The sequence below is a fragment of the Limanda limanda genome, chromosome 17 (genome assembly GCF_963576545.1).
Source record: "Limanda limanda chromosome 17, fLimLim1.1, whole genome shotgun sequence".
In the NCBI taxonomy this organism is placed as follows: Eukaryota; Metazoa; Chordata; class Actinopteri; order Pleuronectiformes; family Pleuronectidae; genus Limanda; species Limanda limanda.
The window spans coordinates 18814025-18828309 of record NC_083652.1 but is presented as its reverse complement, the minus strand read 5'-3'; the positions used below and the strand labels follow the sequence as shown (position 1 = coordinate 18828309).

At 42.6% G+C, this 14285-nt stretch overlaps 1 protein-coding gene across 1 annotated transcript; it reads left to right on the top strand.

The window, feature by feature from the left end:
• The first annotated feature begins 203 nt into the window (after window positions 1-203).
• Window positions 204-8719, top strand: gaa (alpha glucosidase). Its single transcript, XM_061090162.1, has 19 exons — window positions 204-1143; window positions 1708-1859; window positions 2105-2270; window positions 2739-2835; window positions 2969-3088; window positions 3284-3402; window positions 3581-3712; window positions 3960-4070; window positions 4162-4275; window positions 4450-4534; window positions 5115-5232; window positions 5488-5621; window positions 6113-6264; window positions 6452-6600; window positions 6698-6839; window positions 7155-7253; window positions 7414-7578; window positions 7706-7858; window positions 8086-8719. The coding sequence occupies exons 1-19, from the start codon at window positions 649-651 to the stop codon at window positions 8149-8151; spliced, it is 2769 nt and encodes a 922-aa protein (XP_060946145.1). The 5' UTR covers window positions 204-648; the 3' UTR covers window positions 8152-8719.
• Window positions 8720-14285: the final 5566 nt, after the last annotated feature.

The following is a 14285-nucleotide window of genomic DNA, read 5'->3' as shown; positions in this document are numbered from 1 at the left end:
GGATTCATGTTGTGTATTTAAAGACATTGCAATTTGTGAGAAATATATCGGTTGAAAAAAAAATAAAGAATTGTCTAATCAAGCAAAATTTCGCGACCCCCCCTGCAGTACCACCGCTGACCCCCTGTTGAAGACCTCTGCTCTACAGCACAGCAGAAAGTCCCAGCAGCACGTTTTGCCCCAGTGTGCTTGCCCTAGTTTAGCATTAGCCTACATGCTGCTATGGTAGCTTTAGCATCAGCAGGCTTGTGACGCCCTTGTAAACATCGTGTTTTGTCTGAAACGCGCTTTGCTCCACAGTCTTTCAACAAAACGTGTTAAACGCTGCTCCCACGTCATTTATCTGGAGGAAACAGCCACATATAAGCTCCGAGCTGAGCGGTGTCCTAGCTAATCGCAAGCTAACAGCTAGCTAAGGTAACTCCAGCCTCGATTGAGCCACTGAGAAACACTTCATCTTCCGGAAGTAGAATGTAACAGCCCGACGACACGGTTCCTCATTTATTATTATAAGTTAACTGTGGCTTTGGCGACAGCTGCAGCTTATTCTACTCTTGAATATTAACACCATATAATGTACAGTGTACGTGCTGCTGCGTTCGACTCTCGTTCCCTTTAACCCGGAAGTGCACCTGAGGTGACAGCACGATGGGTTTGTTGTTCGGTGTCACTACAGCTGTTGTCCTCTCAGCGTTTGCTTTGTGCACATGTTTCTACATCAACCACCTGTCTGACCCCGAGACCAAACCTGTTAGTCCAGTTCAGGCGAAGCTACATGAGATCCATGGAAGGCTTGTTGATGATAATCCAGACAAACCAAGATCCCCACAGAGGAACACGTCCATGGGTAGTAAATGCACCATGGCACCAGCAAGTCGGTTTGACTGTGCCAGGGACAGGGCTCTGAGCCGGAGACAGTGTGAGGAGAGAGGATGCTGCTATGCCCCTCAGCCCACCTCTGCAGGCCCCCCCTGGTGCTTCTACCCCAGTTTGTACCCCGGTTACCAAATGGGCCCCCTCGCTCCCACCATGAAGGGCCAGGCTGCCACCCTGACCCGTGCCAAGCCCTCCTATCTCCCCAGAGACATCTCCACTCTCAGCCTGGAAGTCACAGAGGAGCCTGCGGGCTGCCTGCACCTCACTGTGAGTATAACCCCCCTAAGTATCATGCCATTCTAAAAGATGCACTGAAGAACGTGCAGGAGGGCCCACTGGAATTCCCAGTTGATGTGCACATAAGCATATAATAGTAGAATGTAGTTAAAATGAAAAATACACTGCACACTGAGAAAACTATGTCTTTCATTGAGTTTTACAGATTCAAAAGTATCAAGGAGGAATACAGATTTTGAGATCCCATTTTATTTGATATTTTATATATGAGGATTTAAAACTTGAGTTTCTATAATCTTCTATAAGCGACTCATGCAAAACATTTGCTAGCTTGGTCTCTAAGGCCTGGAAAAGAGACAGGATGGATTATTTAAGCGATTTAGATATTAATTTGGTTGCAGACACAATCTGGCAATCTCAAGATTTGTTTGTAAATGTTGATAGTGAGCTTCACGTAGCTGTATGCATGAACCAGTGATAAAATAATTAAAGCTTTATTCATTCATTCATATGCTTTGGATTAAGATACTTCTACTTTTACTCAGAGTTCTCATTAGGACGCGATTGGACTAAACTGAACTGTTTTCCTCCAAGTTGAAGGACCCATCATCTCAGCGATATGAAGTCGAGCTCCCAGCGGGTGTTCCTCAGAGCCAAACTGATGGCGATGACTCCCTCTACACAACCGAGTACCAGTCTGACCCGTTTGGTTTCATAGTGCGACGTAAATCCAACGGAAAAGTGATGTGGGTACTTTTCAGTCATATTATTGTAGCTGGTACCATGCACTTTCACTAATATGTTCTTTTTTTAAATTTAATTTAATTTGCTTATTTTTCTATGTTTGTTTTTTTCAATTTCACAAGTATATATAGGATTTTTTTTTAAAAAAACGTTCCCCCTGGTTTCGCTCAAATGTGTGAAATTATATTCTGTGTCATGCTCATTATATTGAACGTATTTGTTTGTCCTCTGTGTCATTCCTGTTCAGTATGAACACAACTGTGGCTCCTCTGCTGTTTGCTGACCAGTACCTGCAGCTGTCAACCACACTGGCCTCTTCCCTCGTCTCTGGCCTCGGGGAGCATTACACCTCCCTCCTGTTGGATCTTAACTGGACTTCGCTGACTCTCTGGAACCGAGACATGGCTCCTCATGTGAGTCTAATGCAGCTCTTCTCAACTAGAGGTTCGGAACTCCTCAAGCACAAGGAAAATTCTATAGGGTCAAGAGGTAATAAAAGAAACAAAAAAATGGCATAATTGGTTTATTTTTTCTTGTATTGGAAGGAAAGTTTAATGTCTTCCAGTTTCAAACATTGAAATATATTTTTTAAAATGAAATCTTGAAAGAGAACAGGGTTCCTTGGTTGATCTGCTCATGCAACTTAAATCTTTGCTAGTAGTTGCTTAATTTTAAATGGTAATAAGCCAAAATGTGTATCACCTGGTGTATGGTACATGTCAATATATCAAAATATTCACACGCTACTTATTAGATCCTAGCACATTAAAACATCCCAAAAACATGTACTATTTAGTTGTTTCTGTAGAACAACCATTATTATGATTTTGTCATTTCCTACTTTGACCTGGTGTGTTAACGTTGTGAATGTTTCTTTGCAGGCTGATGCAAATCTTTACGGCTCCCACCCATTCTTCTTAGTACAGGAGGAGGATGGTCTAGCACATGGAGTTTTCCTTCTCAACAGCAATGCAATTGGTACAGAGCTATTTCATCCATAAGACACACAGCAGCCATTGTCTATCAGTCATTTTCAACAGAACATGATTGTTTTTTTATCGCAAGTGAAGATACAAATTATTGCTGAATGTCTTCTTTTATGCCTCTGTAGAGGTGATGCTGCAGCCGACCCCTGCTCTCACCTGGGTGTCCACTGGGGGAATCCTGGACCTGTATATTTTTTTGGGTCCGGACCCTGAAAGTGTGGTTCGACAGTACCTCCAGGTCATTGGTATGTCTTTTCAGTGTCGACATTGAAATATACATCTCTATGTCGCAACACCAATAGGCTAATATATATTGAAAATACAGAAATAGAATTGTGTAATTTTTAAAACCTGTGTGCATGTCAGTGTTAGTATATTTGAAGGGCCCCCTGGTAAAAAAGTGGACTAATTAATGTGTTTTGTCACTTATCTATTCCCAGACTATCCCATGATGCCCCCCTATTGGTCACTGGGCTTTCATCTGTGTCGCTGGGGTTACAAAACCACTGATACAACCCGCAAGGTTACACAGCAAATGCACAATGCCAACTTTCCACTGGTAAAGGACATGAACATGATATTTTCCAAATCTAACGTATTTGCATTTATTATGAACATTGTGTGATAATCAGAGAGGTTTTGTGAAGGTGTTACATTTAACATTGTGTTGTTACGTACACAGACAATTGATAATTTTGTACATCAAATTTGACTCCTGCTTAAATTGTCACCCTCAGGATGTGCAGTGGAATGATCTGGATTATGCAGATAAGCGCAGGATTTTCACATTTGACCCCCGGCGATTCGGGGACCTCCCAAAGATGGTGGAAGAGCTCCATGAGGGAGGCATGAAGTACATCCTTATTCTGGTGAGACATCTTTGAGTTTCATAGACTTCACAGCTTTGGCATAATCCTGCTGAGAAACAAACAAATAAACAAACAAACCAACAAAAAAAAGGACAGGAGTGAAAACATAACTGTATAGTCGGAGAGAACAAACCACAAACGCGATGCTTCACTTCTTTTGTTAAAACCTAGTAACATTTAACAGTGTATCTCCAGCAGATGGCAGCAAAAGGTTCTGAATTTGTGTGTCGTCTGGTTTCTGTCCCAGGACCCAGGGATCAGCAGCACTAGCCCCCCTGGAACCTACCCCCCCTTTGATGACGGACTGAAAAGAGATGTCTTCATTAAAAATGTTACAGGACACATCCTGATTGGAAAGGTTAGAAGTCTTTTTTCACGGGGGATGAATGATTTTCTGTCCCGTTCTAACCTTTAACCTGGGCGCACACACTCTCATACTGGTTATCTAGGTTTGGCCTGGTCCAACAGCCTTCCCTGACTTCACTAACCCAGAGACCAGAAAGTGGTGGGAGGACTGCATCAGAGATTTTCATACTAAAGTCCCTGTGGATGGATTGTGGATTGTGAGTATTACAGACAAACAGGGCACATGTTATTTAGATACCAATACTACTAAGATACAAGATATCAGGTTTGTGTGAGATCAGAAAGGTACATTGTCCTTGTGTGTTTAGTTTGCGCCTTAACACTAAAAGAACCACTTATCTTTTGTTGTTTATCTACCGTGCTCCACCCAGGATATGAACGAACCAGCCAGTTTTGTGCAGGGATCAGTGGAGGGCTGCCCTGACAGTGATCTGGAGAACCCGCCTTACACACCCAGTAAGTGTACTCTGGTCAGTGTTGCAAGTTACCAGCATATAAAGTCAAACAAAAAGTTGTATTTCTGCACTTCCCAGGGTTTCTGCTACATCTTAAAAAGTCTGAAAAATCTTAAATTCAAGAATCTGAATTTTAGGCCTTAATTATGTTTTGTTAATTTAATGCTATTTCTGTAATGGGTTAACTATTTTAAGGACAGATGTTTTGGCTGCATGTATAGTTTGTGTGATATTATCCAGATATTAGCCCGGTGCTCTAAGACTTTGGATATCTACTGCCTCTGGCTTTGGTTTGTGAGATAAAGTGGTGTTTTGGGTGATTCTCTACACAGCTACTATACCTATCAACTCTCTTTAATTATGAGGAAGGTGTTAGTAATTCTGGGACTTTAATTTCGTTTGTTATGGTAACTTAACTATTTGAAACCTTCAGAAACCCTTAATCTACATTCAGTTCTTCCATTAAAATAGATGCAGTATATGGATGTAGGATTAAATGATTAGATATTCACAACGGATCTGTTCACTGCTTCATTCAGTATGTTGCATCAATGTGTTGCATCTGACTGTCTCACAAACAGGAGTGGTCGCAGGCCGGTTGAACTCAGGGACTCTCTGCATGTCAGCTCAGCAGAGGCTGTCCACTCACTACAACCTGCACAATATGTACGGACTGACTGAGGCGTATGCCACTAACAGGTTAGACCGCCACGTAGAGCTCTTTTTTAAGGGGGTTATAACACAACATAGTGACGATTAATAAAGTCAAATCACAGCAATTGATATATATGCATTTGCTACAGTTAAATACACTTTCAACAAGCCAGGTTATTTTTGGTTTTAGTTTATTGGAACTAAATGTGACACCACAGACTGTACAAAAGGCGTTCTCTGGGTTTCGCCCTTTGCTGTATACACTGTGTATTTATTCTTGTTCCTGGTGGCCAATCTTAGAGCTCTTGTGAAGATTCAAGGGAAGAGGCCCTTTGTCCTGTCCCGCTCCTCGTTCCCCGGCATCGGGCGCTTCTCCGGAGTGTGGACAGGTGACGTCAGGAGCGACTGGGAGCAGCTTCGATACTCTATCCCCGGTGAGATGTAGTTTCTGAAAGGTCTGTGTGCGCAAGAGTCGCACTGTCTGAAATGTAATAACACGTCTTGCTTCAGGGTGCGTTCAGTTACTGGATATTGGCTTCTTTTTTTTTTTTGCTTTTTTGATAGCCGTATAGCCCTGTATGTAACACACATACTGTTTCCTTACCTATTACATTTTTTATTTATATTTAGGTGATTATAATAATATAATTATCATCATCGTTACTGTTATTACTGCTACTACTATACTGCTATTCTGATGAGTTTTATTTGTTTTTCTTTTGGTTATTTTTCTTTGACCTATTCTTCCCTTAGGTTGGGTTAATTGAAGGGTTGGGTTGTTTCTCTTGTTGTTATGTGGTAATAACTTTGTAAAACTGTGTGAACTATACTTTTAAAAGTATGTTTTTTATGCATCAACATCCCAATGCAGATACATGTGAAATTACCACAGTGTAGACTGACCTTTTGCTCCTGCTTCCTCCAGCGGTGCTGCAGTTCAGCCTGTTCGGGGTGCCTCTGGTGGGGGCAGACATCTGTGGCTTTGGAGGCAACACCACTGAGGAGCTGTGTGTGCGATGGATGCAGCTCGGAGCCTTTTACCCGTTTATGAGGAACCACAATGACCGGCCCAACGCTGTGAGACAGACTTCTGACTTGTGTGTGTCTATGTATCTGCAATTTTTGGTTGGTTTGGATTAAGTGCATGAACTGTGTACTTGAAGTAGAGGTCTGCCCTGCATGTTTAGAGTAACTCCAACTGTTTCATGTATTATGAATAGAGGTAACTCTATCTGTCCTCATTGTCTGTTTGTGTGTCCTTCAGCCTCAGGAGCCCTATGTGTTTGGGCAGAAGGCCCAGGCTGCCATGCGGAGTGCGTTGAACCTAAGATACTCCCTTCTCCCGTTCCTCTATACACTCTTCCATCATGCACACACCTCTGCTGATACTGTGGCCAGGCCTCTCTTTATGGAGTACGTGTGGTTTTCATTTTGTTTCTTTTCTCTATCGTACTATGTACTTAATTCAAAAATAATAAAGGGAATTTTTTTGCATATCTATCCCCTTTAGGTTTCCCTCTGACCCCAACTGCCAGAGCATAGACCGTCAGTTCCTGTGGGGGAGTTCACTTCTCATTAGCCCAGTCCTAGAGCAAGGGGCAGTAGGACTGGAGGCCTACTTGCCCCTCGGCACTTGGTACAACCTGCATAACGTGAGTCTCTCTAGCCTATTGAACTTAATTTTTTTCACAATAAGCCAAGGTTCACCACAAAGGTTCAATCCATAGACTATATATAAAGATACACAACGCGCCTCCACTTCTTTTCTCCATCTTACACGGCTTATCCAGAATCTGCGCAGTAGTGAGAGTACGATCAAGGTGATTTGGCTTGAGTTTTGAGGAGCAGTCATGTCGTCCATCTTCATATACAGTCTATGGTTCAATCAGTTCTTGTGGTGGTAACACATGACTTTAGTATTTAACAGATTCTCTCCGGGTTCCGTTCTGCTGTGTTTTGCTCTCTAGGGTCAACCTGTCTACAGTAAGGGTCAGTACATGCTGCTGCCAGCCCCTCTGGACACTATCAACGTTCATGTGAGGGAGGGACACGTTATCCCACAGCAGGTGGGTGTCTGCACTTAAAACACAACCCAGGCGTATCATTTTTGGGTAATTTGGAGACAAAATGATGAATTATTCATAAAATGTTTGAGGATGTATTCTGTAATCGGTGTATTCTGTAATAATCTATTGTGTTTTCTTTGACCTGTCTTTACCTGTGAAGGATCCTGCCCTGACAACCACAGCCTCACGCAGAAACCCGTTCTTCCTAACGGTGGCGCTGTCAGCAGGCGGCTGGGCCTGGGGCGACTTGTTCTGGGACGACGGGGAAAGTCTTGATACCTACAAAACAGGAAATTACTGTTACGTCACCTTTGTGGCTGCTCAGGTAAGGTAACAGGCGAGTGGTGAGGAAATGCTACTGAAAAGCCGATTAACAGTGATTTGCATTTTCCTCCAGTGCCAACAGAGTCAGAAGTGTCTTTACTAGTTTATTGACTTTGCTTCCACTCCAGTGCCAGATAGTGGGTGATCCTGTGAGGCTGAATGAGGCCCTGGACGGTCTGGTGCTGGGAGGCCTACAGGTGTTTGGGGTGCCCTCACCCCCCCGCTATGTATTGGCCAATGGGGAAAAAGTCAAGGATTTCATGTACCACAGTGACACCAAGGTGAGGCTTTAGTGACTTGGCTCTACTTCCTGTGAGGTTTGTCTTCCACAGAAAGTGAATGATATCAATCTGTGAGTTAGTTTCTGACTGTTTATGTATTTGTCTTGTCTGTCCTCCCTTTCTACTAATGATGTCTTCTCTCTCCTCCTTTACAATATCAGGTATTATTGAGAATTCAGCTGTTCTGTCAGCCTGAAGTAATTTTACTGTCTCGTCTCTCCTCACAGGTTTTGACAGTGAGCAACCTGGCCTTGCCCATGTCTAAGGTGTTTACAGTCCAGTGGGCTCTCTGATGCACTGAACATTGTTGCTTAAAGGTCTTTGGGAACCTTAACATGTCCCACTTGTGCGTTTTATATGATAAAAGACTTATTTTGAATGAAATAAGCTGTAAATGCCATGACTGAATATTTCCACCTGAACCCTGAAGTAAACAAATGGAAGAAAAAAAAGTAAAACAGATTCAAACAGCCAGGGTTTGTGATGTCACAAACCTAACAAAAGCAATCCCATCAACTGGTGATTAAACAACCATCCCCCTACACACACACACGTACACACCTGAACGCTCTGGACCACATTGTCTGGACATTGATGTCTGAAAACGGCTCAGGTGACCTGTGATGGTGGGGAGACGGGCAGCAGTGGGGGGGCCAGATTAGCATATTCATAGATCGCAGTCATGAAATGAGGAGGGAAGGTGTAGAATTACATTCAGGTCATTTTAAGGTCATGAGGGGATTTGTTTCTCAGGACAGACCTTTTGAAATGTTATTTTTGCAGGTCCTGTAATTATATCAAACCCTCGTTTGGATTTGAAGCAATATTTTCCTGCTTTCTGCTAAACTTGATCAAGATTTGTAATCCCTTGTGAATACATAAATGTATATATATATATAGTTTTATAGAATTCATAGTCCTTTTTATATATTTTTTAAATCGCGTTTGTGTGTTTTTGGTAAATTTTTAATAAAAACTGTGAGAAAAAACATTAGTTTGTCTCTATTTACACTACATCTGATCATTTATCTGATCTATCTATCTATCTCAAAATGAAGCATGTATTTAATTATTGCATATATCTGGTCAAGCTGTTTTAAGAGCTTGTCTTCACCGCTGTCTGTTTGTTTGTGTGTTTGTTAGAAAGCAGGATTAGGCAAAAACTACCAATCGGATTAACACAAAACCTGTTGGAAGGATCGAGGCATGGATCAGGGAAAAAACATTTTATTTTCTCCTTTTCTTATTTTTCATAAAATGAACAGTTCAAAGAATACGGTGCTGATGTGAGACGACAAACTGTTCCAAGATACAAGTGTGTTGTCAATGTGATGCTCTGACTTCAGCTCTGGTCCTGATGCTGCTCGACCAACTGCATCAAGCTTCTGCCAGTGACCTTAAAAACGTCACTCGTGATGAAAGAGGTCAGATTTTTATCAGACTCGGAAGAAGATTTTAGTTACTGTTTGAGAATGTATATTTATTTGTCTGTTTTAAAGTGTATTCATACCGTTCGTTGTTTTCTTTGTGAAATCTTTATATTCCCGGTTTTTGTGAAAAAAACAAAAACGTTTGACATTCCGGAAGCAGAGAAATAGGAGGGATCTGTCTGGACCTGCTGAATCAAGCTGGACATACGCAATCGAGTTATGGCAGGAAGTAACACACATTGAGCCTACAAATTAAAACCACACAAGTTATTTAAAATCATCTGCACCGGGATTTATAATAAGGAATGATTTTAACATGCAGCTTGTGTGTGTGTTTTACTTTTTCGTGTTACCGAGTGCTTTAAATTATGACCCACTTTGTTATGTGGCTCATTCAGGGGAAGATGAGGTTTCTTTAAATCAGGGGCCAATTATATTACCTGTATTATCAGTAAGATGCACATTTAAGTCTTTCCTTGATAACTTTGAGCAAAGCTACACATTGAGCTCATTTTGAAAATTAAGCACATTGTGTGCGTCAAAAACAAACCTTAGGAGAAAAAGATTGGAATGGATAAGGCACTGGATATGATGATGATCATTCAAGGATTTGACTTATCATTATACTCCGGCTCAATTAAGTTATTGGAGGCTTTCTCTCCAAGATATATATGTAGTTATATAAGTGTAAAAATATGTAGAAATATGGCGTGAAAAATACTAAAAGTCTCAGAATGTGTTTAGTTTCCATCACAACACAAATAAGTGTGTTTTCAAACAAAATAATTAACATTTATGGTGTTTTCCAAATACATAAGGACATTTGACAGACACATATAGATTTAGCCAAAGGCATAAATGTAATTGCTTTTCACAATTTTAAAGACAACAAAGATGATTTCAAATGTCTTTCAATCGATTTATGAACGAATAATTGAATAATTGTTTTGTGTGTTTGTGCAAATTAAAAAAATGCAATTAAGAAAAACTTTGAACGAGGGAAAGGGGGTGGGCTTTACGTTGAAGGTTCAAACCGGAAGTGTAGTTTTTGCTCGAGTAACGGCATCAGTCGGGTGTGCGTGTGTGTGTGTGATTGTGTGTGTCTGTGTGTGTGTACGTGTATGTGAGTGTGTGTGTGGTGTCACTGTCGGAAAACACAGGGGTGCAAACGGGACTCCAGCACCCGACACCTGAGCCGGATCCAGGGGGAAAGGAGGCGAGACGACCCCGGTCCATGCTGCTCGCTCCCGCCCCGGTGACATGGATGTGGGACCCGGGCTGTGAGCTCCTGCGGCGGGGCTGAAGGTGAGCTCTCCTCCGCCCGGTGCCTGTTCTCCATCTATTCCCCCGGGTGGAACCGGTGCATGTCCGCAGGGAGGACACGTTCCTTCGGGTAAAAAACTAACTTTAAAGTTGCTGCGTTAACGTGGACGTGTTAACTAGCGGGAGATGTGGGCCGAGCTCGGGGGCTGAGGCAGCCGGACTGAAATATTCATGTCCGGGATGGAACCGGGAGAGTCCCCGGGGCTCCTCCGGACACGAACACCACGGTGCATGTTATCAGCGTGGGCCCGGGTGTGAATAATGCTGAGGTGGCAGAAGCCTGGTCCCATCCTCCGGTCTGTCATCCTGCTGTCAGCCGGATGCTGACTGTCAGAGCCGGCGTGGAGGCAGCTGATGGAGCCCAGACATCCCGGCACGCCTCAGCTCCACAGCCCCTATGGTTACAGCTACTATTACAGTTACTATTACAGTTACTATTACAGTTACTGCTGAGGGTACAGAAGGTTTGGGGCTGACCTGTATTCTCAGTATTCCCTGACTAAGCAGAAAAAAACATGAACCTCCTGTGCAGTGTGCTGGACTTTAATAATCTGTTTTAGCATCAATGTCAAGCTCCTAGCCTTAAAGCAACACTATCTAACTTTTTATCTGTGCAACAGCGCCCTCTGAGGCCATACGTGGTGACTACAGATGCTTTGAGACAGGACATCCGGATGATGCCTGGAGAATTAAGCTCCTTTCTACGTGCACTGGCCTTCGCAGATCCCCCGTATTTTCCTTGTGAACGCAAATGTCCCAAGTTAGAGTCAATGCATGTTTCTGCAGACGTTCTCGACCTGGCCCCCTTGTACAGAGTCCGTAGAAAGTCTGGAGAGTCCGACAAATATATGAAGTTGTTGTAAACGTCCCGCTGCATTGTGCATTTGTAACAAGCAATGTCCGAACCCAATTCTCCGGGCTTTACAACGGGTCATGTCTGAAAACGGCTTTAGAAAATGACTTACAATAAGTGCATTCAACCCCGAGGGTACAAACCCAGAACAACTAGAATCAAGAAAGTACAATTTCTTCAAAAATAAAGCAAAACAACAAAGTGCTATAAGCAAGTGCTTCTCCATGACTCCATCGCTAACTATCGTCTCTGCTGCAGCCGTGTGGGCCTCTATGGCGTGTGAAGACTCCGGTCAGTGAGAGCTCGGGCAAGGTGTTCGCAAAGCAGACGGGTTAGCTAGTGACAGACAGGAAGCCAGCGATGTTTTCATTGGTTGTGTTTATTAAGCTCTTTTCAGACTTGACCTCCAGAGGAAGTCAGAGAATTGGGCCTGCACTTTCTCTGCAGGTTGCCAATACAGACACTGGTATATGGACGATATAATGGCTTTAAAATTTATTTTTCAGTGGAGCATTTAATAATTAAAACACAAACTTGTGAGTTCTCTTTGGGATACAGTCTATATTATGCTGTTACTGTTGAAATAGCCTCAAGCATATTTCTTACTTCTTACCAGCTGACATACGCAAAGGGAGGTTGTTTTCACAAATAATACCGTGAATAGATTTTATTGTGCGGTAATCAGGAAACCCCCCCACCACTGTGTTTGGTGTGAACACCCTGCAGCTTTTAAAGCAGCACCAGTTCTCCTCTGTACACATGCACACAATGTTTAAAGGTTCCTGTGTCAGGTACTGCTCCCAGTAAAACATGCTGCACACTGGTCGTGGGTTGAGAGCTTAGACTGTATAAGGATGGACGATGCATCTCCACTTCCTCCCACTACACAGAAATGAAGCCATGTTCATGTTCTTCATATTTGTATAGAGGCTTTGCATTTCCCAAAGAAGGTCCCATTACGTTTCGGAGCAGATCTGGATAGACAGGCTGATCCAGGAATTTGTTCATGTCTCTCCGAGCTCCCCTCAACAAGTTTGACAAGTTGTGTGAGTGTAAAACCGTCACAAATCCCAAAACACTTTTTTGTTGACCAAAAGTTTGTAATGTAGATGTATGTGTTAGATTTAGCTTAGCTTTAAATATGAACACACAACACCACTGAGTCACCAATGCAGTTTCGTTGTGCAGAGTCCAAAAGAACCTTGTTTTTCATGCTTCTTTGTGGCAGTTCTCTCTTCAAGCCCCAGGCCTGTTAGTATACAGTGCAGATAAAAAGGGGTGGGGGGGTCTGTATTGGCTCATCTATCCAAATATCACCTGACAACTTAATTAACGTGGCCCAGAGGTGAGAAGCTGAGACCCTATAGAAGCTTGGGCGTCTATTCTTTGAGCCAAATTTCCACGGTGCAGGTTTCAGGTCTTTCATTGTGGCAGGCGACTTGTTAGAAGTTTGTGAAAAATGTGGAGTATTCTGTGGGTCACAGGTATTAGACAGAGTTTAGGATGGTGTTTCAGGCCGTAAGGATGTGAGCCGTTTGATAAAAGAGCGAAAGGTCAGAGAAGAGAGGCCGTGTGTGAGCACACTGAGGTGTTGACAGCATAAAAGATGAAGCAAGGAGAAAGGATTGAGAGGAGTCTGTCCCCTAACAGCCCGCATGAAGGAGCCAAATCAAACTGGCCCGGCTCACCCTCTAATCACATACAGACCAAAATAACCACTGGATAGTAGCTCATTATTGTTGTTGTGAGTCCACTGGAAACAGTTGTGTGTCTTATTGAAAATGCCAGCCTGTCATTCTGCACATGATGCTTGGGTGACATATTTTTCCGTCTGTGTGTATCTGGAAGGAAGAGACACCGTGTGAGTCCATCCTGGGTTATTAAAGTGGTTCAGTCGGGCGGCACTGAAGGAGTTGGCATGTGCAAATAGCCCAGTGGCTGCTAATATTCAGTAGTTCATTCTAATGTTGCTGTTTTAGATAACTAAGTGTTTTTAGAATTATTTCCAAAAGAAAAAGTCTGTAAATGTATCAGATCGGTTTCGTCTAATGTTATAACAGATTATTGTTGAGTCAATTATTGAATCTGGATTAAATGTGCGTCCATATGATGTCGGAATAACTGGAAAAATTAGTTCCAAATGGGTGAAAGTCTCTATCTTTCACAAGCACCTGACACCAGACTATGATTCAGACGTTTCTATGATTAAAATGTACGTTGTTTTACATTTATGTCACAAGTAATCCTTTATCTTTTCTTTTTGTAATTGGAAAGATTTGACACGGTGATCTTAAAATACTCTACACATAAACGCAACACATGTTCTTCAGCTTCCATGTTTTTCTGAACTAAACAAGACTTAAATTGAAAGAGGATAATAATAATAATTTGTTAGGATGATTGCCAACTGCAATAAAGCATCAAGGGTAAAACTCTGACCAAAGAATTCAACATCCACGGTCACACTTTTCAAAATCTGAGCCAAATGATGACAACCTCTGAGTCCAGCCTGCACTCGGTGCCAGCTGCCCTCCTGTCTGGGCCCTGGCATCAGGAAGTGGGGTGCCTGCTTCATCAGGCAGAGGTAAACATGCCCTGTGAGGGGAAGAGGAGGGAACATTCCTCAGACGGAGTAGGGAGTATGTGACAGAGTGTTCAGCCAACATGAGAGCAAGGTTACACACATGGAGAAGTTCCAGAGATACAAACGCACATGTCAAAACAAGAGAGGGAGAATGAATCAATGGGTTCTCCTGTATTCAAAGGGGATCAGACAGTAGCAACAAAAAAATCAACGATGTTTTATTAGATTTGCTTTTAG

What these genes read in the sequence shown, in the direction of transcription:
- gaa (XM_061090162.1), top strand. Translation starts at nt 649, where the DNA reads ATGGGTTTGTTGTTCGGTGTCACTACAGCTGTTGTCCTCTCAGCGTTT. An exon ending in TCTCAACAGCAATGCAATTG is followed by an intron (nt 2,836 to 2,968) that starts GTACAGAGCTAT and finishes ATGCCTCTGTAG; the next exon opens with AGGTGATGCTGCAGCCGACC. An exon ending in GACACGTTATCCCACAGCAG is followed by an intron (nt 7,254 to 7,413) that starts GTGGGTGTCTGC and finishes TTACCTGTGAAG; the next exon opens with GATCCTGCCCTGACAACCAC.